Source organism: Ambystoma mexicanum, chromosome 6q, assembly GCF_040938575.1.
Source record: "Ambystoma mexicanum isolate Mex_15411 chromosome 6q, UKY_AmexF1_1, whole genome shotgun sequence".
Lineage (NCBI taxonomy): Eukaryota > Metazoa > Chordata > Amphibia > Caudata > Ambystomatidae > Ambystoma > Ambystoma mexicanum.
The window spans coordinates 1427933360-1427957783 of NC_090937.1; the positions used below are offsets into that span (position 1 = coordinate 1427933360).

At 48.2% G+C, this 24424-nt stretch overlaps 1 protein-coding gene across 1 annotated transcript in view; it reads left to right on the plus strand.

Annotated features, from left to right (window-relative positions):
- The window catches only part of LETM1 (leucine zipper and EF-hand containing transmembrane protein 1), a 919975-nt gene that overhangs the window by 468174 nt on the left and 427377 nt on the right, over window positions 1-24424 (plus strand). The window contains exon 7 of the mRNA XM_069632136.1: window positions 17259-17378. Within this exon, the coding sequence (XP_069488237.1) occupies window positions 17259-17378 (120 nt within the window). The remainder of the gene's footprint in view (window positions 1-17258; window positions 17379-24424) is intronic.

A 24424-nucleotide genomic window follows, 5' to 3' on the forward strand; every position in this document is an offset into this window, starting at 1 on the left:
CTATGTAGGTTTAAGACAGTGGACCTTTGGTGGATAAACCCACATTGGTCTGGGTGGACCAAAGTAGGTACAATGGGTAGCATCCGATTCACCAGTACTTTCGTGAATATCTTAGCGTCAGCATTGATGAGCGAAAGGGGTCTGTAAGATGTCATGCGGCGGACGTCGGGGCTTAGGCAATACAATTATTATAGCCTCTTTCATTGTTGGGGGCAGTATGTTCCTCTCTAGGGCTTCCTCTCATGTTTTCAACAATGCAGGCACTAGTTCCGTTCGGAACTCCTTATAGAATTCGACACCCAGTCTGTCCGAACCCGGTTCCTTACCTGTCGAAAGCTCCTTAATTGCTTCAGTAATTTCCTCAGCATTGATAGGCTGGTCAATCGCCAATCTATCCTCGGCTGGGAGCTTCGGGAGATCGAGTGCCACCAAATAGGTCTTTATTTCAGTGTAGGACTTTTTTTTATCTCTGTTTGCATAGAGTTCCCGATAAGATTTAACAAATTTGGCATTTATACCTTCTTCACTCATGACCACCTCGTCCTTTGCTGTTCGAATACTGGCGATCGGGTTCAGTTGACTTTTGAGTCTTATCAAGTTGGCCAATAATTTCCCAGCCTTGTTCCCCTCCCCATATCTGCGTGCCCGAGTAGGGGCCGCTATATATCCTATCTCTCTGATAGCCCGACTGTCAAAGTCTCTAAGGAGTTTGTGTATTTCAGCGAGAGTGACCTTGTTGTGTGTGCGACTGTAGTTTTCTTCTAAGGTGTTTAATTCGTTCTCCACACCCCCAAGCTCCTGCCATATACATTTCAGGAGACCCATTGACTTCGATATCAGGGCTCCTCTGACCCAAACCTTGGAAGATTCCCAGATTGTGGAAAACAGATCAACCGTCCCTATATTGTCAGCGAAAAAGTCGATCTCACCCTGCAAGGATTCAACCACATTTGGATCATTAAGTATCCCACTGGGCATTCTTCATCTCCTTCCTTATAGGTATGCGGGTGTTTTGCAGCCTAAGTTCCAGCAGCACAGGGGAGCGATCAGATAATGTACGGGCAAGATTTCACAATTCTTCAATGCATCCGACATATTTGAGGAAAGGAACCAATAATCTATACGCGACTCAGTCATGCACCAAGGAGTAATATGTGTACCGCCTAATGTCAGGGTGCAGCACACGCCATGATTTATTAATGACAGTTGTGGAAAGAGTTGACCAAGTGTTAGTACTGTTTTGGTGGGCGCCCTTACTGTAGTAGTGGATCTATCTAGTGTGGGGTGAAGAGCCACATTGAAGTCCCCCCCCCCATATTATAATGGACGTATCCAGTGAATTGAGAGTCTCAAATACATTCAGGTAAAAGCCTGGGTCATCAATATTGGGACCATAGGTATTAACCAATGTTACTTGTTTACCTCCCCAGACCAAAACATATCTCCCCAGTGGGTCTATCTTGTGTCCCTTCGTCTGAAACCGCCGCAAGGGGTGTATGATTGTGATTATTCCTCTGGACTGGGAGGTATAATCTGTGTAATACCTTAGCTTGCCCCATTTGGGCAGTATGTTCATGTTGACTGACCCTTGTGCGTGTGTTTCTGGTAACATCAAAATCTGAGGGCCATTCCTGGTGACGTAGTTCCCGACTTTTCTAGCCTTCATCAGATTTTGTAAACCCCAGACTTTCCAAGACCGTAGGTTTATCTTTAGCCCCTCACCGGTGCTTCATGTATGTGTATTGTGACGAACTTTTGTCTCCAATAGTTCTTGCACTTGTATGATGAGAGTAGCACCAGCGTCTGCGAGACCACCATTCTACTAAACCTCGAACATGCATTTCCCCCAACTTCTCACCAGAACCCAACTCATCCAGTGGATAATAACAAACCAGACCATTCCCCACCCCGTAACCCTCCCCCCATCTACATCATCTACCCCAAATTGACGATGGTCTCTTTTAAACTGTGGGAGCTCTCCTGAGGGCGCAACATTGCCATCACGCAGCCACCAGATCGGGCTCACGGCCCGTCATCAATAATACATGGAGCCCTCTGCGGGAGCCCAGTAACATTCAAAACAAAGAAAGGATATCAGTGCATTCCCTGGTCAATCAGCAGGATTTCGTCTCTCCGCTGTAGGTGAGGGTCTGCCGTTCTGGTCCGGACTACTGTCTCTGGGGGCAAGGGTATAGAGGCCTCAACATAGGCCAAGGCAGCGGCCAGGGTTTCAAAAAAGTGCACCCTCCCCCCATGCTGAATTCTCATCTTGGCCGGAAATATTAATGCAAATGGGACTTGTCGTGCTCTCAGAAGCCGCTTGACTGGTTTGTATGACCTTCGACTGGCCTGCACTCCCGCAGCAAAATCCGGGTAGATATGAATACGGCTTTCCTCGTACTGTAATGTTCCTAGTTCTCTTTCCATTCTGAGGATTGTATCCCTGTCTCTATAGTTGAGGAGGCATGCGATGATCGTGTGTGGTGGAGCCCCGGGTTTCGGCACAGGAGCCAGGGTGCCGTGCGCCCGTTCGACCAGGAAATGGTCCGAGAAGGAGTCTGCTCCAAAGAGTTTTAAGGAGAGATTCCACCAGCTGCTCCATTGCGCCCTTGCCAAATTTTTCAGATACACCCACAATCAGAACGTTGTTCCTCCGGGACCGCGATTCGAGATCCTCACATTTGTTCTGCACCCTAGACAGGCCTTCTCTGAGCTGAGCTATGTCCCAGTCATGCCGTGTGATGGTATCTTCATTGACGCCAGTTCTGTTCTCTGCCTCTGTGATTCGCAAGCTTTCCTGGTCTACCCTTGCTTTCAGTGACCCGATGGTAGTAACAATGTCATCCAGCTTGACATTGATAGCAAGGAAGCCATTTTGTACTATGGCCGTCAAGTGTTCTACACTGTCACCACCATCTATGTCTGAGTTGGAGCTGGATGCACCTGATGATTCCTGCTCAGGGTTTGTTGCCTGACAGTTGGTGAACGAGTCCATTGGTCCTTTTTTCTTAGTACCCGTTCCCTCAGACATTTTTTCTTGCTTCCGTGTGTTTTCCATATCATCTGCCGCAGTAGACAAAACCACCACGACTTGCCTGGGGGATTTAGTGTCACTGAGTCAGAGGTTCCGGTTAATTAGGTTTCAGTTACACTCAGAGGTTCACAAAGTGTTAGCGGCCCAGTAAGCAATGCCGGGGTACAGCAGGATTATTCCAGCCTAGGGACGGGGTCGTGTAAACACAAGGCCTCCGCCCCCTGCAACCTTCCAGGGACCTTGTGAGTCCAACCTAACAAACGGGTCATTCAGGAACCAGGATTGTTGAAGACCAGCTTGCAGCTCTTAATCTAACGGCCACGTGCCACACAGATTCCACCTCTTATCCGGATTAGGGCCTCTCGGCCGTGCAGCCAAGTAATGTCACCAGCCACGGTCCCAAAGGAGCGCAGATCTGCACACGCCAGCCAACACTACCCAAGTTTGGTACATTTCAGCAGAGCAGCTCAGTCCTGGCCCCACAAAAAGAATGAGTCACCAATTAGAGGCGAGTCCAGTCCCTGTATACGCTACGTGATTAGCGCGAGTGGACTGCGTTCTCCCATGTGTGAACGTGCCAATTGTTTAAAGTCTTAACCTGTATGTAGCACAGCATAATAGGATCGTATCAATTCCACCAGGAGGTCAATCAACAGCTTCACACGTGTTTAGTTCCACACTCTGTGTGCATGTATATTTTACTTTACTTTATTCAATTTGTAACGCGCTGCCTTGGACCTGGAGGCGTGAGGGCGCGAGGACAAGACAAACAATACAAAAACCATAAAAAAAGGTAGCAACAAGTCAAAGCGATGGAAAAACCAGTAGGAGCATGGGGTGTGGAACCGACCGCAGTCGACAAATACAAAGTATTTGTTTAGTAGAAGAGGTGTGTCTTGAGGTGCTTCTTAAACAAAGAGATAGAGAGTTGCTGATGAAGCATGGGAGGGAGCAGGTTCCAGTGAGTCAAGGCTGCCATATAAAAAGCTCCCTTCTCCACCTTCTTAAGTTTGCAGCGTGGTAAGGATAGCAGGTTCTGATTGCTGGATCTGAGCAGCCTGAGATTGGATTTGACTGAGATTTAGTCAAGTAGGTATTTGGGCATTATGCCCAGCCTACATTAAAGCGATGGTGAGAATTCTAAATCTGACCCGAGCTTCAATCGGTAGCCAGTGTAAGGAGCGTCTGGCATCAGAGATGTGGTCACGTCGGGCCGGTCCCATGACGACACGAACCGCTCCATTTTGGACTACTTGAAGTCTGTTAAAGTCAGTTTTTCCTAGTCCAGGCAAAAGGCTACCACAATAGTCAATCTGCACTCCGACTATAGCTCTTGCTATGGTCTCGGCGTTAGCTTGCGAAATAAAAGGTCTCAAGTGAGATAAGAGTTTCACATGGTATGTCGAGGCAAAGATGACACTGCTAACATGGGCTCTCATGTTGAGGGACTGGTCCAAAACTGCACCCAAAATTTTTAGCTTAGGTTGGGGAGTAATATCAACCATACCCAGCCTGAATGATTTAAACATGGGGTCCAATTTAGCAAGGTAGTTAGTATTGGCCACGATCATAAGCTCGGTTTTGCTTTTATTTAAAGCAAGATTATTGGCATTCATCCAATTTTCGATAATGGAGAGTATTCTGTTGAGTTCTAATTCATCCTGTGAATGAACACCCAAGAGTTTTACCAAAACCTGGGTGTCATCGGCAGAGAATGAAATTCCTTCTTCCTCGAGCATATTAAAGAAAGGGGCTGTGTAAATATTGTAGAGGCATGGGGAGGTACTGGCGCCCTGAGGAACCCCAAAGAGAACCGGGAATTGTGTCTGCCTCATGCTTCCCGATACAGACTCTGGTTTGTCTGTTAGCCAGGAATGAATTAATCCAGGATGCAGCAGATGTGGAGAAATTGCCACCTCTTCCATTCTTGCTACCAGGATAGAGTGATCAACCAATTCAAATGCCGCAGAAAGATCCAGGGACACAAGTAGAGTAGCTAGGCCATTATCCATGTTAGTAAGTAGGCATGACTTGAGATCTAAAAGAGAGGTCTCAATACCGTACCCCTGCCTAAAACCTGATTGGTAAATATTTAGGATGTTATGCTGGTTCAGGTGGGAGGCTATCTGTGTGTAAGCCACTCGGCCGAGTATTTTTGCGTGTTAGTGATGGGACGATAATTAAGAGGATTCTCCGGGGCAAGTCCGGGCTTCTTGAGAATGGGGATGATCCAGGCGGTTTTAAGAATGTCTGGAATACAACCCTTGTGTAAGGAGGCGTTAATAAAGGTACAAATAGATTTTAACAGGAGGGGAGGGCATGATTTTATAATAATTATGGAAGAACAAGGCTCACCTTTACATTTGGTGGGCTTAATGTTCAATGGTGAGTTTTAAATCTGCTTTTGAGATTGTATGGAAATTGAATTCAAGGATTAATGAATTTCTAATAAACGGTTTGACATGCGCTGAATCAGAATTATCAGCTTGTTTTTGGATAATGTCAGCTCTGATGCCGAGAAGCTTATTGTGCATACCGTTCTGGATTTGAAGACACCAGGAATTGTCTGGTGCTGGAAGTTGTCCCTGTGGCTCGGGAGTAGCTTCCGTGTCTTTTAAGATTCTGAGTAGTTCTCGAGTGTCAGACTTAGCGTTAAATATCTGGAATACCGTGTATTGGTATCTATTATTGCTTGAATACCGTGTTATTGGTCATACACACGTGCCCAAGGATGGATCCATGTCTGTCACACCCTGCCGATCAGATTGACTAATCTCCTCGATCGCCCCACTGCTCCGTGTCTATGTGCGCCTGTGGCCGACACAGTACGCCAGAGCAGTGATAGGTTTTTATCCGCACATTTGTCCATCCAATGTTAAATATGTGTTCACCTTCAAGGGGGCGTCAGCCGGGTCTCACTCCAGCTGTTTCCGCAGTGGGGAGCAATCGGACGCACCGCATCAGCGAGGACTGCCTAGCGCGTGCTGTCCGCCGCCCACTCACCTGGTACTCTGCAGCCTCGCCGAGTAACTGTCCGCCACCTCCGCAGTGTGCCGCGGAGGCCTGTCCTCTCTGGGGCCAGAACCAAGTGTCCAGCTCACCGGGGTGTCTCCACCGTGTGCGACACTGTCGCCCCACCGCAGGCACTCCCTCCAGCAGCTTCCAGTCAACCAGCACCGGCTGTGCGACTGCCGCAGTAATCCCGCTCCACGTTGCCCAAATCTCCACGCGCCGGACCCGAGCCCAGGGAGGGTCAGTCCTTGCATACAGATGTGTTTTCGTTCACTCCGTCCATTCGCCCAAGGCTATTGCCAAACCTGAGCGCAGCGCCACTCCCAGCCCTTCCTCTCTATGCTCCAGTAGTATAGAGCATCTGCGACACGAGGCCACAGGTCCCTGGTTCTCCAGTGCGGCCAACACCTCCGTCCCGCTGCAGTGAACAGTACACACGGTGTAACTCTGGGAATATTGCCTCGCTGCTGCTAGAATTTTAACTGCGTGTGCCCAAGGTTTCACCTCATGCAGTCAATCGCTCGTTACTCCGTAGGTGGCTCCAAAGCAGGATTCATTTCCAAAAGGATATTGGTCCGGCCGGAGCACTCGTATCGGGCGGCCATTGCAGTCGTGCGCAACAGCGCCCCCCCCTGATTTGCCACCTTTAAAGAGAGCATTGCATGACAAGAGAGAAACACTATTGAAAGATTGGGAGAGTATTTTTCAGCTAATCCTAACCAATATTAACGAAACATAAGAAACCTTAGTTCAGGATCCGAGCAGGAAAAAAAAGTTATATACCAACGATTGGATAGACACGCAAGAATTGACCTTTACATGCAAGCACCGTGATGATTTCTAGTTTTGGCTGCGATAACGAAATAACCTACCTGGATATGTAAAAAATCTTTCCGCACCCTTTTTTAAGAATGCAATATATCCGCCTGTGCTTTAACATATTTCCATCGAATCTGCTGTTAAGTGAGAGAAAAGGCTCTGTCATTCTTCCTACATGTCGACTTTGCCAAACGAAAATGTAATTGAATCAATAAAACATCTGATATTGAGTTGCCCAGAATTAAAACCAATATGGCAGTAGATCAATTGACGATTGGTGGCAGATCCCACATCATCCTGGCGGTAGCAAAATTGCTGTTGAAGATTCATACTAGACTAAACCTAGCCACAGACGATGAATGTGGTCTTGCGCTATTGATTTAAGGAAAACTCTCGAACTCTGTTTCTTATTCGGTTTTATTCGATTTTTATACACATGGGTCACAAGAAAAAATGCAAGCAATTAGGTACAGAACCAGAGTTGAGGTCTTTTCCAATCTAAACATGGACCTTGTGAATTCCAACAACTTCGGTCTGCAAATCTTCAAGGTGACCATTCCTATCTCCCCTTCCCCCACACCCTCCGGGCCAAGCATTTACTATACAAGATGTGTGTGAGTTTATCTTTAAATGGTCGCGGTTTTGAGTTTCAAGGGACTCCCCTGTTGGGGAGGTTTTTCTTTTACACTGCTCCGTGTCATTTCAGGTTTCATGTTAGACAGCATCATACATTGTATAGGATATTTCAAGACAACCCAAGAGGCGGGGTAATCACCTGTCGGTACTCCTACATATTAATGTGGTATTCCTGTCACGTATTTGATTGTGAAGTCCATCCACAGAGTATCACATTGCGTGGATCTCCCATGTAGGGATGATGTTATTTTTTCCATGGTGCATATTTTTGAGGCTACATTAACCCATTCACGCTCACTCGGGATCGTTGTGGATTTCCACTTCATAACCAACAAAGCCCGGGCAGCTAACAATAACTGTGTGACCAGACCTGTAATCCTTCTCCATTCATCTTCTTACTTCTCAAAGCCAAACAAAATGAGGTAGGGGTCTGCAGTTCTGTGGACACCATCTAGATCTCTTTTCCAACCCTGGATCCAACCCAGGATCTCGCCCCAGTAAACCTTAATCGGGGACATCCCCACCACATATGCCAATAATCCACAACTTCACCACATTCGCGCCAACATAGTGGGCTAGCTGACTGGTACATTTTAGAGAGTCTGTGTGGGTCGTACTGCCACCGGTGTAATAATTTGATTTCGTGCATTTTATACTGACTCGATGTGGATGTTTGAGGAGTTGCTCAGCACATTTTCCCCCACATGTCTGGATCAATATGGTAGCCGAAATCTCTCTCTCCCATTTCCCTCTTAAGGGTGCAGTAGTTCCTTTTCCCGCCTCTACCAATTCTTTGTACATGGCAGATATTAAACCAGTCATCTCTGTCCTGGAGTTCAATAACATTTCAAAGGGGGTAAGGTCTCTTCAGTTTATCCTTCCACTCTGCTCTCGTCAGGATGCCATTAATCTGCAGGAATTGAAAGGTGGACAACGCGCCTATTCCCAAGGCCTCTACTAACTCCGGGAGCATGATGGAGTCATTTTTCAATAGTTGGCCCACTCTTTCCAAACCCGCTTCGTACCAAGTTTGAAATCTCTACATTAGGGATGTGTTCTTTAATACCAGGGGACCACAGGTGGCTCAGTGGGGATGGCCATGTTGAAATATTCCTCTTCTCTGTGCCCTCTCTCCAAATTTCCCATATGTTTTCTAATATCGGACGATTTTTTAATCTATTTAAGAGTTTCCTCCTTGAGGCCCACAGCCACTCTGAAACCGTAGCAGCGGATAGGTAATGATTGTCCTTAGCAATCCACTGGGGCTCTTTGTGGTTAGTAGATGGGGAATTAAAACCCGTAATTGGGCTGCCTCATAGTATTTCCTAATATCCGGTAGACCCACCCCGCTCTTGTCCTTCGATAGTGTCAGGGTGCCGTATGCTATTCTAGCCTTCTTCCCCTGCCAGAGGAATCTTACAATAGCTCTCTTGACTTATTTGAAGAAGTTACCTGGCATCTTGATAGAGAGCATTTGAAAGGGATAAAAGAACCATGGGAGACAGACCATTTTTATTGCATTGAGTCGTCCCAACCAGGATATTGTCAATGTGTTCCACCTAGTAAGGTCCGCATGGAGCCTTTGATGAAGTAAAGGGAAGTTGGCTTCATATAGTTCATCTAATGTTTTTGTAATTTGTATGCCTAGATATTTCAATTTACAGTGTTCAATCGCGAGACCCAGTGAGGAGAATTTGACTTCATTTGTCTCTGCAGACCCCTGTAGGGGGAACAAAATCGACTTAGCTTTATTTACTTTAAAACCAGAGAGTTGGCCGTATTCCTCAAGAATGTGCAGGGCCCTCGGGATAGATGTTGCCGGATTAGTCACATGAAGGAGTATGTCGTTGGCATACAGTGCCACCTTATACTCACTCACCCAGTCCTTCCATCTGGGGGTCTTTCCTCATTCTTTGTGCCAAGGGTTCCAGAGAGAGAGCAAAGAGAATAGTAGAAAGAGGGCATCCCTGCCTGGTGCCTCGTTTTAGTTCAAACTATCTAGAGTATTCGCCATTTACAAATATATGCTTTGAGTGATGTGTTGACCCTATTCCCACCTTACGTAGGACTGCCATCAGGAAGTCCCATTCTACCCTGTCAAAGCCCTTCTCCACATTGATGGAGAGCAGGGCAGGCTCATTGCTCATGTTCTGGGACGCATTGACAAGATGCAAGGTCTTTTGCATTGTATCGGCTCCTTGTTTCCCAAGTATGAAGCCCACCTGATCAGAGTGGATGCGTTGGGGCTTGATCAACTCTAATCTGGAAGCCAGTAACCGGGTGTAAATTTTCGCATCTACATTGAGCAGAGATATGGGGCGATACGATCTGCACTTTTTGGGGTCTCTTCCGTCTTTGGGGATTACCGTGATAAGGGCTCTAACAAAGGAGTCTGGGGCCCTCCCTGAGTCTAGGATTTCATTAAACAGTTGAACCAGGAATGGTATAAGGTAGACACTAAAAGATTTATAGAATCCGGCTGTGTAGCTGTCTTCTCCTTGGGATTTGCCTAAAGCCAGCCTTTTTATTGCATTTTGAATTTCCTCTTCGGTTATGGGGGATTCTAAAAGCTCAGAGTCCAGGCCTGTTACCTTTGGCATACTAATAGAGGCCAGGTAGTTTTGTATGCCAGGCGGGTCTGGGTCTGCCTCTGGGGTGTACAGTGTCTCATAGAAGGCCTCCGGGATGGTGGATATGGTTGTGACTGGGGCAAGCCCTTCCTCAACTATCTCCAGCACCTTTCGCTCTGTCCTTTGTTCCCTAAGTCTAGCAGCTAGCAGTGCATCAACTTTGTCCCCTTTTTCATACAATTTCTGCTTCAGCAGGTGCAGTTTGCGCACCGTCTGATTGTGTTCCAGGAGGCAGAGTTCCTCCCTTTTCATTTTCGCTTAGTTGATTTTGTTGGGGTCCGCCTTATCGTCTCTCCTAACCTCCTTATGCAACTGGAAAATCTCCCTTTGAAGTCTATTTTCAATCAGTGTCCTTTCTCTTTTCTTACGGGACCCTTCTCTTATTAGAACGCCTCTCCAAGTTGCCTTCCCCGCCTCCCACACCACTTGTTTGGAAACCTCCATGGTATTGTTCAATTTAAAGTGTTCTCTAATCTCTGTTTCCATTTCGGTCCAAAGGGCCTCGTTAGGTCTCCATTTACCTTCTCTGACTGGCAGGTTTTCCCACTGGGTGTCAGCAATGACCATATTGTCATCCGACCACGTGATTGGGGTAATCACAGATCGCGTTGTGATGTTATATAGATCTCTTGAAAAGTAAATATAGTCAATCCGAGTAAAGGTGTTTGGGGTTGAGTAAAAGGTGTAACCTTGCTCATCTGGATGCAATCCTCTCCACGCATCACTCATCCCGTACACATCCATCATGTCTGCAAACTCATTACGTTCCCCCTTGGGTTGATCTCTCATGACAGGGTTACCAGACTTCCGATCCATAGTGGGATCTGCCCACAGATTGAAGTTGCCGCCCAGAATAATATTCCCTGTGGCCTCGAGCATTATTTTTAGGAATTGTTTTAGTCAAAAATCTAACTTGGCCTACGTTGGGGGAATAAACTATCTAAACTAGATCCTATTACCAATAGAGCTCGGCCTTCTGCATCTGACCATGTCTTGGTGACCTTACGTTTCCCAAGAAAGTGTCTTTCTTCTCCTTTCATGTATTTGGTCTCCTGTAGAAGGACGTCAATCTTTGCTCTACGAAATTCTCTGGATACTAAAGATCTTTTAGTCGGTGAGTTGAGACCCTTGACGTTAAGTTTGACCCTAAGGGAGTCCCTTCCCCTTGAATCAGCAATTATCGCCATTGTGTAATATCGGGGTGAAAAAGGTTTTTAACCGCATCCACCACCATGTCGTCTGCTCAACATTCCTCGCACCATTTCTTACTTCTTCAACCGCTAAGAATGTAGCTTTGGCCCTTACCCCTTCCCCATCTTTTGCCCCCAACTCCCTCCTCCCACCCGCTATCCCTCCTCCCAATTGGTGTTGACGGATTGAGCGCAGTTGAAAATACTGGCCCTGAATCGAACCACCAGCAGAGACCGTTACCTCACGGCCCCTTGCATAGATAAAACAAAAATGGAAATGAGCCCCCATTGCCCCCCCCCAATCTGAACATGTATCTCGTAACCAAACAAGAGTCACTAAGTTAGTCTAATAACCAAACCTCACATTTTGCAGTAGAAAGAACATAGATATACTGAGTCTTCTGGGGAGATGTTGCCTCTTCGATATTTCCTCGAGCCTTTCACCCACTTTCTTCTGGGGCCTTGAATGCGCCATTCCCTTCCATCTTGTCTCAATTCCTCTCGATCACCCATTTCTCCGTGTGATTCAGTCAACTCTGAGATGCATGCTTTTATCTCTTTCTCTGATCTCAATCTGATCTTTGTTCCTTCGTGTTAAAAGTAGAGGGAGAAAGGGTATCCCCACATGTAGCGAATGTCTTGTTCCTTCAACCATTTCGTGAGGGTGCCACACATCTGCCTGAGTGACAGTGTCAAAGAGGATAAGTCCTGATATATTGTTATCTGCGCCCCTCCAAGGGTAATGGCTCTGCCACTCCTTGCCTTTTCGAGCACTCTGGTCTTGTCCTGGTAACGGTGGAATTGGGCGTGGACCCATCTTGGACTCCAGGGGGGACCCCAGCTCTATGGATACGTTCAGTTTTGGGTTCGTCAATGGCATCATCGGCGACCAGGAGCTTAATGATGTCATGGAGCGTTTTCTTGAGGTCACCCTCCGTTTCCCCTGCCTGTCTTGGGATCCCGATGAAGCGCAAGTTATTCCGCCTTTCACGGTTTTCCAAATCATCCATTTTGAGCTTGAAGTCCTCCTCCCTCTGCTCCTGGTCGGCTATTCTATGTTCCAACTGTGTCTCAAGAGTATCTATCAATGCCAGGTTGTTCCCGACTCCGTCAAGCCTTTCCTCAATATTGTCTAGGCGTTGTGTAATTTCATCTATTTTCCGCCTATACTGGCTCCCATGTTCTTTATTTCATTTAAAAGGGTGGCAATGTCTCCTTCCGTGGCGGCTGATTCGATGTTTGTCGTTTCTTTAGTTTCCATGTTAGGGTTGCCAATGCAGGGGTGTGCCGGTGCGTAAACGAAGATGGCAAGCTTTTGTTGTGTGCTCATATATGCCTGGTTATGCTTTACGATGACTCTCAGAGACCTTGATTATGGCGAGGCATATCTCTATGATATTGGGTGTGGCGCTGGACTTATGCGCACTTTTGTCATGTCCTATTAATCGTTTTTCTCATTTTTCGCTTCTCTATGTGACTTCATGTTCTAGACCCGTTACCCCCAAGAAGGCGATTTCAGGCCCGGATGACCCCAGTATGGTTCCAGGAAATAGGGGCAAATGCTTTTAATGTTCGTGTTTTACGAATAAACTTGACACGTCCATGGTCTGTGATCCTTCCGTCTATTTCTCTTTCACTGAGTGCGCCCTGCGTGTTCCTCCAGGTGTGCTTCGTGCGGGGAAGCAAGACCCCTGTCCAGTCACCCTCAGAAGGGGGAGAGCAAAGGTACACAACTCGGGTTACTTACAGTGCTGTGGCTGTGATTTGTCTCCTGTCTCCGCTCCTTGGGGTGCGTTGGTGGGGGGACCACTGGAGGGGCTTCAGCACTGGAGGCCGAGGGGCATATGCGCCACCCAGCTCTGTCGTGCCTAGGCCACCGCTCCGATTCCGTTTGGCGAAGTTGTGTCACTCACCCTGTCCTGGCGGGATCTTAGCGGGGACTTTTGCTGCCTCTGCTCTGCTCTCGGAGGCTCTGACTGTGCTGGGAGAGACCCCAAGTTATCCACGGGGCTTGTGGTTCCATGGGATGCAACAGTGTCCACTTTGGTTGCTCAAGGCAGAGGTTCACGTGGTGACGCTGTCTGTCTTCTCCAGAGGAGCGGAGTTCTCAGGGAAGGCAAATCCGTTTTCTTTTCTTTTTTTTCCCCCAGGTTTTTTCCCACGCGGTTGGGAGTTCACTTCCGACTTCAGGATAATCACCTTTAAACTGCGTGGGGAGGTCCATCAGCGGGGGCTCTAACCGCTTACCGGGACCCAAGGGACCCAAGGTGCGGAGCTCACACGGAAGGGAAACACATCTGTGCGCCCCCCTGGTAGGCAACTCCCTCTGTTTCTTTTTGACTTTGAAAGCTGATGAAATTTTATTAATCTCGTTTTAGTTTGTTTTTAATACATATTTGTATATGTAAAAAGCTAACGAATGACTTACAGCGATAATCTTAAAATACTGTTGAGACTTATGGCGAAAGGTTAAATTGTAAACCATAAAATACCAATACAATAAAAAATAAAAAGATTACAACTGGGACATCCATTAAGCAGGCCAGAAGGCCCTCGACTTGGTCCAATTTAAAAAATAAAAGGACTAGGTTCTGCCATTGTCCTCGTGACACGGGGATCTGGACCCTGTCACCTGTCCTCTGGATGATGTCGCTTTTTCATCACACCTGGCACGTTCTGGAGTTCAGGTGGATACTTGCTGCACCTGGTGGCCATCAGGGCCTACAAGAATTCCCCTGAACATGTGTTTTCGGCAGCCAACCTAGTGGTTAAGGCCCAAATTAAAGGGTTATCTAGGCTTTTTTTGCCGGTGCACGGGCCGCATCCGGGCTGGGACCTTAAAGTGATTCTGGCAGCTTTGCAGCGCAGGCCCTTCAAGCCGATTGCCTTTGTGGATATCTACTTGGTGACGCTAAAGACTGGTGGCTGGTTTAATGAACTGCAGGCGTTGTCTTCGTGAAAGCCCTTCACCACGTTTCACAACGACATGGTCATCTTGCACACACACCCACATGTCTTGCCCACAGTGGTCTCCATTTCATCTGAATCAAGACGTCTGCCTTCCAGTGTTCTTCCCGAACCCTTAGGCAGAGAGGGCCCTACATTCCTTGGACCTCAAGAAGCTCCTCATGTTTTATCTCTCTCGGACAAAATCCTTCAGGATGTCAGAGACATTGTTATTTTTGGGGGGGGAGACGGGGCTCCTCCCCCGGCTCTCAGCCTTCTAAGGCTTCCATCGCCCATTGGCTCTCAGCCTTCTAAGGCTTCCATCGCCCATTGGATGCTTCAGCCATTTCGGAGGCGTATACGGCCATTGGCAAACCTGTTCCTGACTGGATTCATGCTCATGCGGTCAGAGCCAAGACCACGGCCTTCGCGTTTCACAGACATGCTTCTTGGAATGTCGTCATCAAGGTGGCTACTTGGGCCACTCAGTCTGCCTTCTGTAAGCATTGCTTACTGGACACCATCTCCATGGGGTCATTGCAGAGTTTGGCCAGGCGGTTATGAAGAACCTCTTTGCTTCGTCCTAGATATGAGGCAGGTTATCTCAGCTGCACACTGTTTCTTGTTTGGTGGAATCACCCACAAGAATGGAGGAAAGGGGACGGGACCTATGAGTCATTAAAGTTACTCACTGTAGTGACTAGAGTACTCTTAGTCCATTGTCCCCTTCCCCCATACGTCCCACCCACCTTCCCCCGCTAGTTTGCTAAGGGCTAATATGTAGAATTGTAGCCTGGTATCTAAGCGTCCAATCTGTTCAAAGGGGACTGAGGTGAGGCGCGGGAGCGCGTGTCCTCGGCGGGCGTTCCCACGCCCCTGTGCGCTACACTAAATTTAAAGGGGAATCTAATGTTTTTCCTGCCAAAGGTTCTGTTACCGTCCCCATGTTGGGGGACGCCCACAAGGATGGATGCAAGGGCACTGTGTATAGGCGCGTTATAAATGCCATATCGTATCATATATTATATCATATCATGGACTATAGTACTCTAGTCAGTACAGTGAGTAACTTTAATTTTTTGTTTTTTAAATATATTTTTATTGGTCTTTACAACATGTAACTCGAACATTCCCCAATTCCCTTCCCTTCCTCCCTGACCCCCCAAAACCCCCTCCTGGTCGAATCCGTCTTAGTCTGTGAGACCGCGGTTTTGCATCTTTTGCATCATTTAAACAGGTCCAGAATTTTTATTTTATGGGGACACCAATGTTCCATATAGTCACTTGGGAGATATTCGAGGATGGAGCCCCAGTCCTGTCTGAATTTCTGATGGTTCCCCTGTATATTGTATGTTAAAAGTTCCATTGTTCTATAAGACCAGACTCTCCTCGTCCAGTCTATCGCCAGTGGGGGGGGGGTCTCTTTGTTTACATTTCTGGGCTATTTATAGAAAGGCTCCTATCAAAAGACCCATAAAGTTGCGATTTTGCGTTTTGGTGCTAGGTTTGTTTTTGGGTCCCATAACCCACACATCCATACCTCTTCTCCTTGGTTCCCCAAATCAGGGAGCATAGAGTGGATCTGGGACTTCACCTCTGTCCAGTACTGCTGATGTTTCAGGCAGTCCCACCAAGTATGTCTCCAGTTCCCATCTCCTCCGTAGTCCCTCCAACATTTGTTCGAGGAGTTCCTATACATAGTGTGGAGCCTCTCTGGGGTGTAGTGCCACTGTAAGTATTTTCATTCACATTTCCGTAGCTTGTATCACCTTGGTGAGTTTAGGTATTAACCCCCATACATATTCCCAGCGCTCTCTAGGGATTGAAATGTGTAGTGTTTTCTCCCATCTCTTTATGTACACCCATTTTATGTCCTCCTCCGTAGTGTTGATGAATTTGTATGTGTTCAAAAAAATGTTGTGGTCCCCGTGTTTGTCATGATGTAAGTTTCGAATGGGGTGAGGTCCCTCAGCGCAGCGTTTTTAATTTGGGGGTTGCTTAACCAATGATGTAATTGTTCATATCTAGGTCTATTGGTACTGTCCAGGTTTAGCAAGGATGAACAGTCCTCGAATGTTCTTATTTGTTGTGTGTGGTACATGTCCCCCACCATCCGACATCCTCCCTCCTCCCATTTCTGGAATGCCCCCATCTGTGTTCCTGGTGGGAATTCTGGATTTTTAAATAGTGGCATGAATGGGGCTGGGTCAATTGTTAATGTACTTTTCTGTACGGTTCTATCCCAGATTTCCAACGTGGAGTTCATTATTTCACTTATTCGTAGATCGGGGTGTCTGTTTCCTCCCTAGTCAAAGAAGGTGTCTAGTGGGCACTGTCGCGACTGCTCTTTCTTGTGCCGCCCACAGCATTTGTGAATTCTCTGGTAACCATTCTCTCAATACCCATAGTTGCACGGCCTCATAATATTTCTTGAAGAGCGGGAGGCCACAACCCCCGTCCTTTCTTGATGCAGTTGGGACCGAGCTGTATACTCTCGGTGTCTTCCTCTTCCAAATGAATGCAGATATCATTTTTGCTAGTGATTTGAAAAATGCTGGTGGGACTTTAATTGGAATTGCTTGAAATAGGTATAGAAGTTTTGGCAAAATGGTCATTTTAATTGCCGTTATCCGACCCCACCACGAGGCGGAAAGGGGGTTCCATCTCGTTAAGTCCCGTTTGATTTGATCGAACATTTGGGGGTCGCTTTGGGAGTATAGGTCCTGTATTCTGCCTGTCAAGGTGATACCCAAGTATTTGACCCCTTTTTCAGCCACTTTCAGGTGCAAGTAACTTGATTTTATTTCATGTTTTTATATTTTGTTCTGAAGTGTTTTTAAATGTATGCTTTTATGATGTGGCAATCGGAAGTGAAGGAAAACTGACTTGACTAGTTGGAACACACTGATGTGCGTGTATAGAAATATATTCTGGTCTTTGCTTTGCTGTGGTCATCATTCAAACTCTTCATATGTTTCAATGTCTATATAGCTGATTGCCGAGGAAGGTGTGGACACTCTCAGTGTGAAAGAGTTACAAGCAGCATGTCGAGCAAGAGGCATGAGGGCACTCGGTGTCACAGAAGAGCGCCTAAGGGAACAACTTAAGCAGGTATGTGCATCCAGCTGAAATGCTAATATTCTAGAAAAAATAAGATGCTGTGCAATTGGTGCTTTAAGTGGTATATACTAGCCCCCAATCCTAGATAAGACAAATTTAAAACTCCCTAAATATGAACACACTTTATTTAAAAATGTATTTAGTGTATGTAGATGCAATGAAACTTGGTAAAAGGCTTGGGCTAAAGGACATGTGCATCTCCTAGAGCATGCTTAGTTTGTCCCGATTGCCCCTGCCTGCTTCGGTTCTGGTTCTCTCACTCAAAGTGAGAGCTCTGAAACTGCTTGGAATTGCAAATATGCTTTTCCATTAGTTGAATTAGATTTTCACATTGGATTTTTCAACAGTTTAAAAACTCTTTGATTCCATTGCATGTACATAATAACATTGTCGGATCCCTTAACTATGTGTACCTTGCCCTCATGGAATACTAGGGGATTTAAACATCTAACCAGTTCTGATAATAACCTCCTGACGGACTATGATATTGGAGCCCTGCAGGAGGTATGGCTTTGTGCTTCCCCCTGGTTGGGATAATCATGTGTATCTTTTTATTGGAATTTATAAATAACAGCTTTTTATATTTTGTGTCATGCTGTTAAGGTGTAACATAACAAGAAAATTAACAAAACCTCAACTGGGGTGTAAATAAACATTGCAGGGGGAGATGGTTTGGGGGTTAGTTCCGGGGAGGACCGGGGGGGATTGCTGCCGTCTCGTGTCAGTGTTCCAGGGCATTGATTCGATGAGCGCCGTTGGTCGGGCCGCTGTGTGCATGGGCTGGGGTGAAATTGGTCTGTTAGTCCATTTTCGTCAGCCATCAGAGCGACGGTGGTTGTCTGTACAAAGTCAAAAAAGGGGTCCTAGATATTGTGAAACTTGTTTTTGTTGCCCTGGCGGATAGCAGTGATTTTCTCTGCTGCTGCAATGTCCCAGCACTTGACCCACCACACCGGGGTTGCTGGGCCCTCCGGGAGTTTCCATAGTTTCGCGATTGAAATTTTGGTTGCAGTTAGCAGGTGCGTGCAGAGCAGAGGTCTGCCAGGTTGCCAGTCAGTGGGAACTGTCCTTCTCCTGTGTCTCCTAAAAGGATGATGCCAGGGTCCCACGGGATCAATAGTCCTGTGATCTGTCAGATTTTTTCCAGAACTTCCCTCCAGAATCTTTCAGTTTTCGGGCATGACCAGAAGAGGTGAAAGTGTTCCTATGTCTGCGCAGCCTCTACAGCATTCAGGTGGTATAGCAGGATTGCATTTGTGGAACATTTCTGGTGTCATGTACCACCTGTAGCAGCCCTTAATGGCTCCCTCTTTGTTTGTCACGCATTCGGAGGCCTTGTGGGTTCTCGTCCAGATGTGGTCCCAGCTGGACCTGTCTAGTTCTCTGCCCAGATCTCTTTCCCACCGTTTCATGTAGGGCTCCTCGGCTTCGGAGTCTGATCTGTCAGTAGCCTTTATAGGGTTGAGCTCTTCCCCTTGAGCGGGGTTGCCGTTAGCGTTTGTTCCAGAGCTGTGAGTTCCCTGTGCCCTTGCGTCCTCATCGTTTCATGGGATAGCCAGTGTCGAAGTTGGGCTTAGTGGAACCTCTCGCCCTCTGGTACCTGGAATTTCCTTTTGTAGTCCTCGAAAGTGAGTAGGGTGTCCCCCTCGTAAAAACCTGCTATGTGCTTCAGGCCGTCCCGCTTTCCATTTGGGAAAGGTGTTTGGCCCCTGTCCTGGGGTAAAGTCTGGGTTCCCCCAGACCTGGAGAGAGTGGGCCAACTGTGCCTCTGCATTTCCACCTCCTGGCTGCCTGTTTTCAGCAGTTTACTGTATTCCTAGTGGACGATAGGGGTCCAGCGTTCAGGGGGTGCTTGGGCCATGTGATGTGTGGGAGGGCTTCTAAGGGGTGTTGGCTCCAGTCCTCCTCCAGCTTCAACCAACGGGGTTTGTCGGTGCCTTGTTGCCACATGAATGCCGCTGAGAGCTGTGCGGCTAGGCATTACCTCTCGACTTCGGGGACTCCCAGGCCACCCGACACAGGACTTCTGACCTTCTTGGACACCCGGGGCTTCTAAACCCCCACACCACCCTCCCCCCCAAACGAATTTCAGCATTCTTGTTTGAAGTTTTTGTTTAGCTTTTTTTGGGGATCGCTACTGGGAGGGCCGGGCAGTGGTAGAGTAGTCTGGGGATAAAGTTCATTTTGAGTGTCGTGATCCTACCCAGCCAGGATATCTCATGATCTTGCCAGCGAGACATTTCCGCCTGCAGGTCTTTCAGCATGAGCAGGAAGTTCAGCTTGTAGCTGCGTTCTGCTCGCTTAGGTAGGCTGATGCCTAGATAGTTTATGTGGGATCTGGCCCATGGGATCGGGAAACTGGCTGATAATGCGTCAAGCGTTGCTCTCGGAATGTTGATGCCCAGTGATACTGATTTATTGAGGTTGATTGATAACCCAGAGGCCGCCTTGAATTTGTTCAGCTCTACCCATAGCGCCGCCAGGGATGTATCTGGATGGGATAGTGTCAGTAATAGGTCATCGGCGTATAGGGCCGCTTTGTAAGTGTCATTCTTGAACTTGAGACCCTGGACTTCAGGGTTCTGCCGAATCCTTGCGGCAAATGGCTCCATTTATAGGGCGAAGATGAGAGGTGACAGGGGGCAGCCCTGACGGGTGCCTCTGTAGATCTTGATTCTGGAGGACATTGCTCTGTTGATCCTCAGGCTTTTGGTGGGGTGCTGGTAGTTTGCCAATGTCCATTTTCGGAAATTCTGGCCAATCCCGTAGTGTTGCAGTGTTTCCCCTATGTAGCCCCAGTCCATATCGAACGCCTTATGTGCGTCAAGCGATACCACCGCTAGTTCCCCTCCGGTTCTGCTGGCTGTTTCAATGATGTTTAAGGTGCGCCTGATGTTGTCCATGGTGTTGCGACTGGGGATGAGGCCCGTTTGGTCCGGGTGGAGGAGGTCTGGGAGGAGACTGGCGAGCCTGGGTGCCAGCAGCTTGGAGAAGATTTTGGAGCCCACATTCAGTAAGGCGATGGGGCGGTATGACGAGCAGAGTTCTGGGTTTGCGCTCGGCTTCGGGATCAGGATTGTGATAGATTCCTCCATTGATGGGGTGGTGGAGCCCGTTGTCGGGAAGGAATTGAAGAGTGAAGCTAAGTGAGGCGCCAGGATGTGGTTATATTTCTTATAGAATGGTGCGGGCAGTCCGTCAGGTCCTGGGGCTGTGTTTTTCATTGTGCGGATTACTTCCGATACCTCCTCCAGTGTTATGGGGTCTTCCAGAGCGTCGATCTGTGGGTGGCGAGGTGGTCTTGGGACCTTTCGCCGGAAGGTGGTCTGTGCAGCTGCCTCCGTGGGCTTCCCTGACATCACGTTTCGGTGGTGTTCGGTCATGATAGTTAGCTTATCGGGTTCCGAGCAGCGTGGTGTTCTGTCTTGATCCCGTAGAACCGTGATGTTGTTTCTGGTGTGAACTTTCTTCAGCTTGTGTGCGAGCAGGCGGTTGTTTTTGTTGCTATTCAGGTAGTAGTGCTGCTTTGTGTATGTTAAAGCTTGGGCTGTTTGGTCTGCCAAATGCATTTCCAGGGTGACTTTGGCTTTGCGTAGCTCGTTCCATGACCTTGTTGATTGGTGCCTTTTGTGGTTTGCTTCTTTATGTGCTACTTCCGTTTCCAGTTCCTCTAGTGTGAGCTGGTGGCTACGTTTGTGTGCTGCAGCACAGTTCATGGCTACCCCTCTAATTACTGGTTTCATGTCGTCTCACACTGTGTCCTCCGGGGTTCTTTTGCCAGAGTTCTCTGTGAAATGGTTGGTTAGGGCTACTGCTAGCTCTTGGCTGTCTGCTGTGTCCACCAGGAGATAGTCCTGCAGCTTCCAGGTTCTTTGCCTCTGTGTTGGAAGACCCTCTGTTTTGGAGCTGCGTGATTACTGGGGCATGGTCGGAGATTGCCCTCAGCCCTATGTGGATGTCTGTAATGCATGGGAATAGTTCATGGGTCACGATTAGGTCTATTCTGGAGAGGCCTTTGTGTACATGCGAGAAGGTGTAGTCACAGGCTTTGTCGTTCGCCAGCCTCCAGGCGTCCACCGTGCCCGTTTCTCTCAGAAATTCTGCGAACCCCAGTGCCTTCGAGAAGTCTGTTCCTGTAGGTGGTAGGGTTTTGTCTGTGCTGGGGTCTGGGGTGAAGTTGAAGATCGCCCCCGATTAGCAGTTAGCCTTCGGCAAAGGTCGGTATCACTGGGAGCGTCTTGTGATGGAATTGCTCCTGGGCTTCATTTGGGCAATATATCGCTATGATGGTTATTGGGAGCTCCACCAGGAGGCCTCTGATCAACAAGAACCTGCCCTCGGGGTCCCATTTGACCGTGATCCTGGATAGGATCGCTACTTGGCTGAGCAGGATCGCCACTCCTCCTCTCTTAATGCCTTGAGGAAGCAAAGTATTTTTTTGGGAATCTTTGGTATTTGAGTCGGTATTCATCCGAGGCCCGGAGGTGGGATTCTTGTAGGCAAACTGTCTGCTTCCAGTTGGGCAAGGCGGTGTTCCACGGATTTCAGTTTCCTTGGGACGTTTAGGACCTGGACATTCCAGGTGATCATAGTCAGATATTTTATGTTTTGGGGTCATCTGGATGCGAATGATGGCTGCTGTTATGCTTCCTGTTTCACTGGCCCATATCTGCGGTCGTTGCTTGAGTTGAGTTCTGGATTGGTGATGTGTGCCTTTGTCGGTTTCCTCCCCGCACTCCCCCCTATTAGAGTCAAACTTGATCGCTTGGGCCAGCCTCTGACCAACGGGGCCTCCTGCCGGGCCGAGCGCAACCTGCTTTAGGTGAGGCACTTGGCCCTTGGCTATTTGTCGGTGAGAGCAGTTTGTAAGAATCAAGTTTTTTTGTTTCTGGCCTGCGCTGGGTGGCCAGTGGACGTGGCTGGCGGCTTGGGCTTCGTTGTGCTTATTGGGCCCGAAGATTCGGGATGTTGGTGTTGCCTCACATTAGCTGACTTCCCCTGGACGTTGGCTGTGAGGGTGGCCCCTGATTGTCCGGCGACGCCTCTCCACTCGCGACCATGAGTGGTTAGGGTCGGGCGGATCTTCCTGTTCCGAAGGGGCGCTTTCGTTGTTGGTTCCATCTTTTGCGTTTGGATTCATCAGTTTCTCCGCTTCCTGGACTTTTCGTATGGGGCGGGTGCTCCCGTTCCAGGTGAAGATTAGGGCTGTGGGGAAGCCCCAGTGATATGGAGTGCCTTTCTCCCTTAGCCATTCCGTAACTGGCCTTAATGCTTTTCTTTTCAGGAGTGTGATTGAGGTGAGGTCTTGGTACAAGGAAATCGAGGCGTCTCGGAACAGTATTCCTCGCTTCCAACATTATTTCTTCCTTCACTTTGAAGTAATGAATTCTGGCTAGGACGTCTGGCGGGGGCGAAGAGTTGGGCCTAACTCTGCTTTCGGTGGACCCTGTACAGCACCAGTGGGGAGTCGTCCGGCAGGGTCAGGATAAAGCGTAAGAGGTCGCTTACTGTAACGCTCACCTGATTCCCGTAGAGGCGCCGGTCTTGACTGGGCGTATACCGTATCTTCAAAGGTGATGTGTAACACACGGCTGGCTCTTTGGGCTGGACCTCTGTGCACTGTATGTCTGGCTCGAAGGGTAAGATGTCTGCAGATAGAAAATGTGGGATTAATGAACTGGGTTATTGAATGTCTCTCTCTTCTTCCCTTTCTCTTCTCCTGTAGAGCCCCAAAGGTTAACGCTCTCACATTAGGTAAGTGAACGCCGTGCTCTCCATCTGCCTCGAGGCAGGGTGCTGTAACCAGTTTCTTCACTGGATAAGGGGAGCAGGCCTCTTGACTTCAGAGGACTGCTGTCCGTCGTTTACTGCACGAACGGTAAGTTTCGAGTAATTCTAATGTCTTTAAAGTCTTTAGTAATGATGTCTCTTGTTTTGCAGGGTTCCGGTGATGGCGGATGGCGGGCTGAAATGAGTTGAAGATGGAGCCTGTGTGATGAATAGAAGCGCCTGGAAGCACGTAAGTAAGCGCTTGTTGCCTGCTTCACGATGCGCTCTAACTGTCTTTTTATTTTGCAGGTACAAGTTCGGGGCGGCTGCAGGGTGCCGGAATACCCACTGGGTTAGATGTGGAAAGGAGTAATGGCACGTGAGTATTAAAGTTCCCCAATGTCTTTAAACGCACCTTGTTTTGTCTTTCAGATGCGGGATGCAGCGCCGAAGGCCTCCGGAGCGTGCGAAGAGTTGGTAAGCTTTTGTCTTTCAGATGCCGGAATGCAGTGTGAAGACCTCCGGAGCGCACGAAGAGTAGGTAAGCCTTTGTCTTTCAGATGCCGGAATGCAGCGCGAGGCGTTGGTGACAGCCGATGGACCAGGTAAGTGAAGAGCTGTCACTGAAGACTGTAATGCTAACCTGTTCTTTCTTGTCTTTATAGGTGTTGCTGAAGACTGGATTCAGAATGGTAAGCCTTTTTCCTTAGGCCCAGGATCAGATGCAGAAGACACGATGAGCGTTCTGCTGCTGAGGATGCAGAATAACGCAAAGCAAGATTCATCCATCGGGTGTGGTTTAAATAGCCTCCTGTAGTGCTTAGGTCCCTCCTTCCACAGCCACGCCTAAGAAAAGAGTTCCTGCTTTCCAGAACAGTTCCAGTGTTCTGAATCTAGGGAGTGGCTCCTGCCCCACCCAACAGGAAAAGTAGTTCCAAACAGAAGAGGATCAGAGACTCAACTGGCAGGCAAGTAAGCAGCATGGTCTGCTGCAGGTAAGTCCACCCAAGCATTATGAGCCCGGCGCTTCCAGCGCTGGGACTGGGCATATTTGAGCCTGGTGCCACTGGCGCCAGGACTGGGTCCAAAAGGTCCCAATTGGGACTGGTTGGCACTCGGAACCTGGGTTATGGATCCGCTTCCAAGGGAGTTGGGAAAACCCTGACCTTTTGGAAGCAGAGATCATGACAGTACCCCCCCTCAAGGCCCCTCCCAAACCGGGCTTCTCCGGGGGTTTTGGCTTGTCAGGAAATGTTCGGTGAAATCTT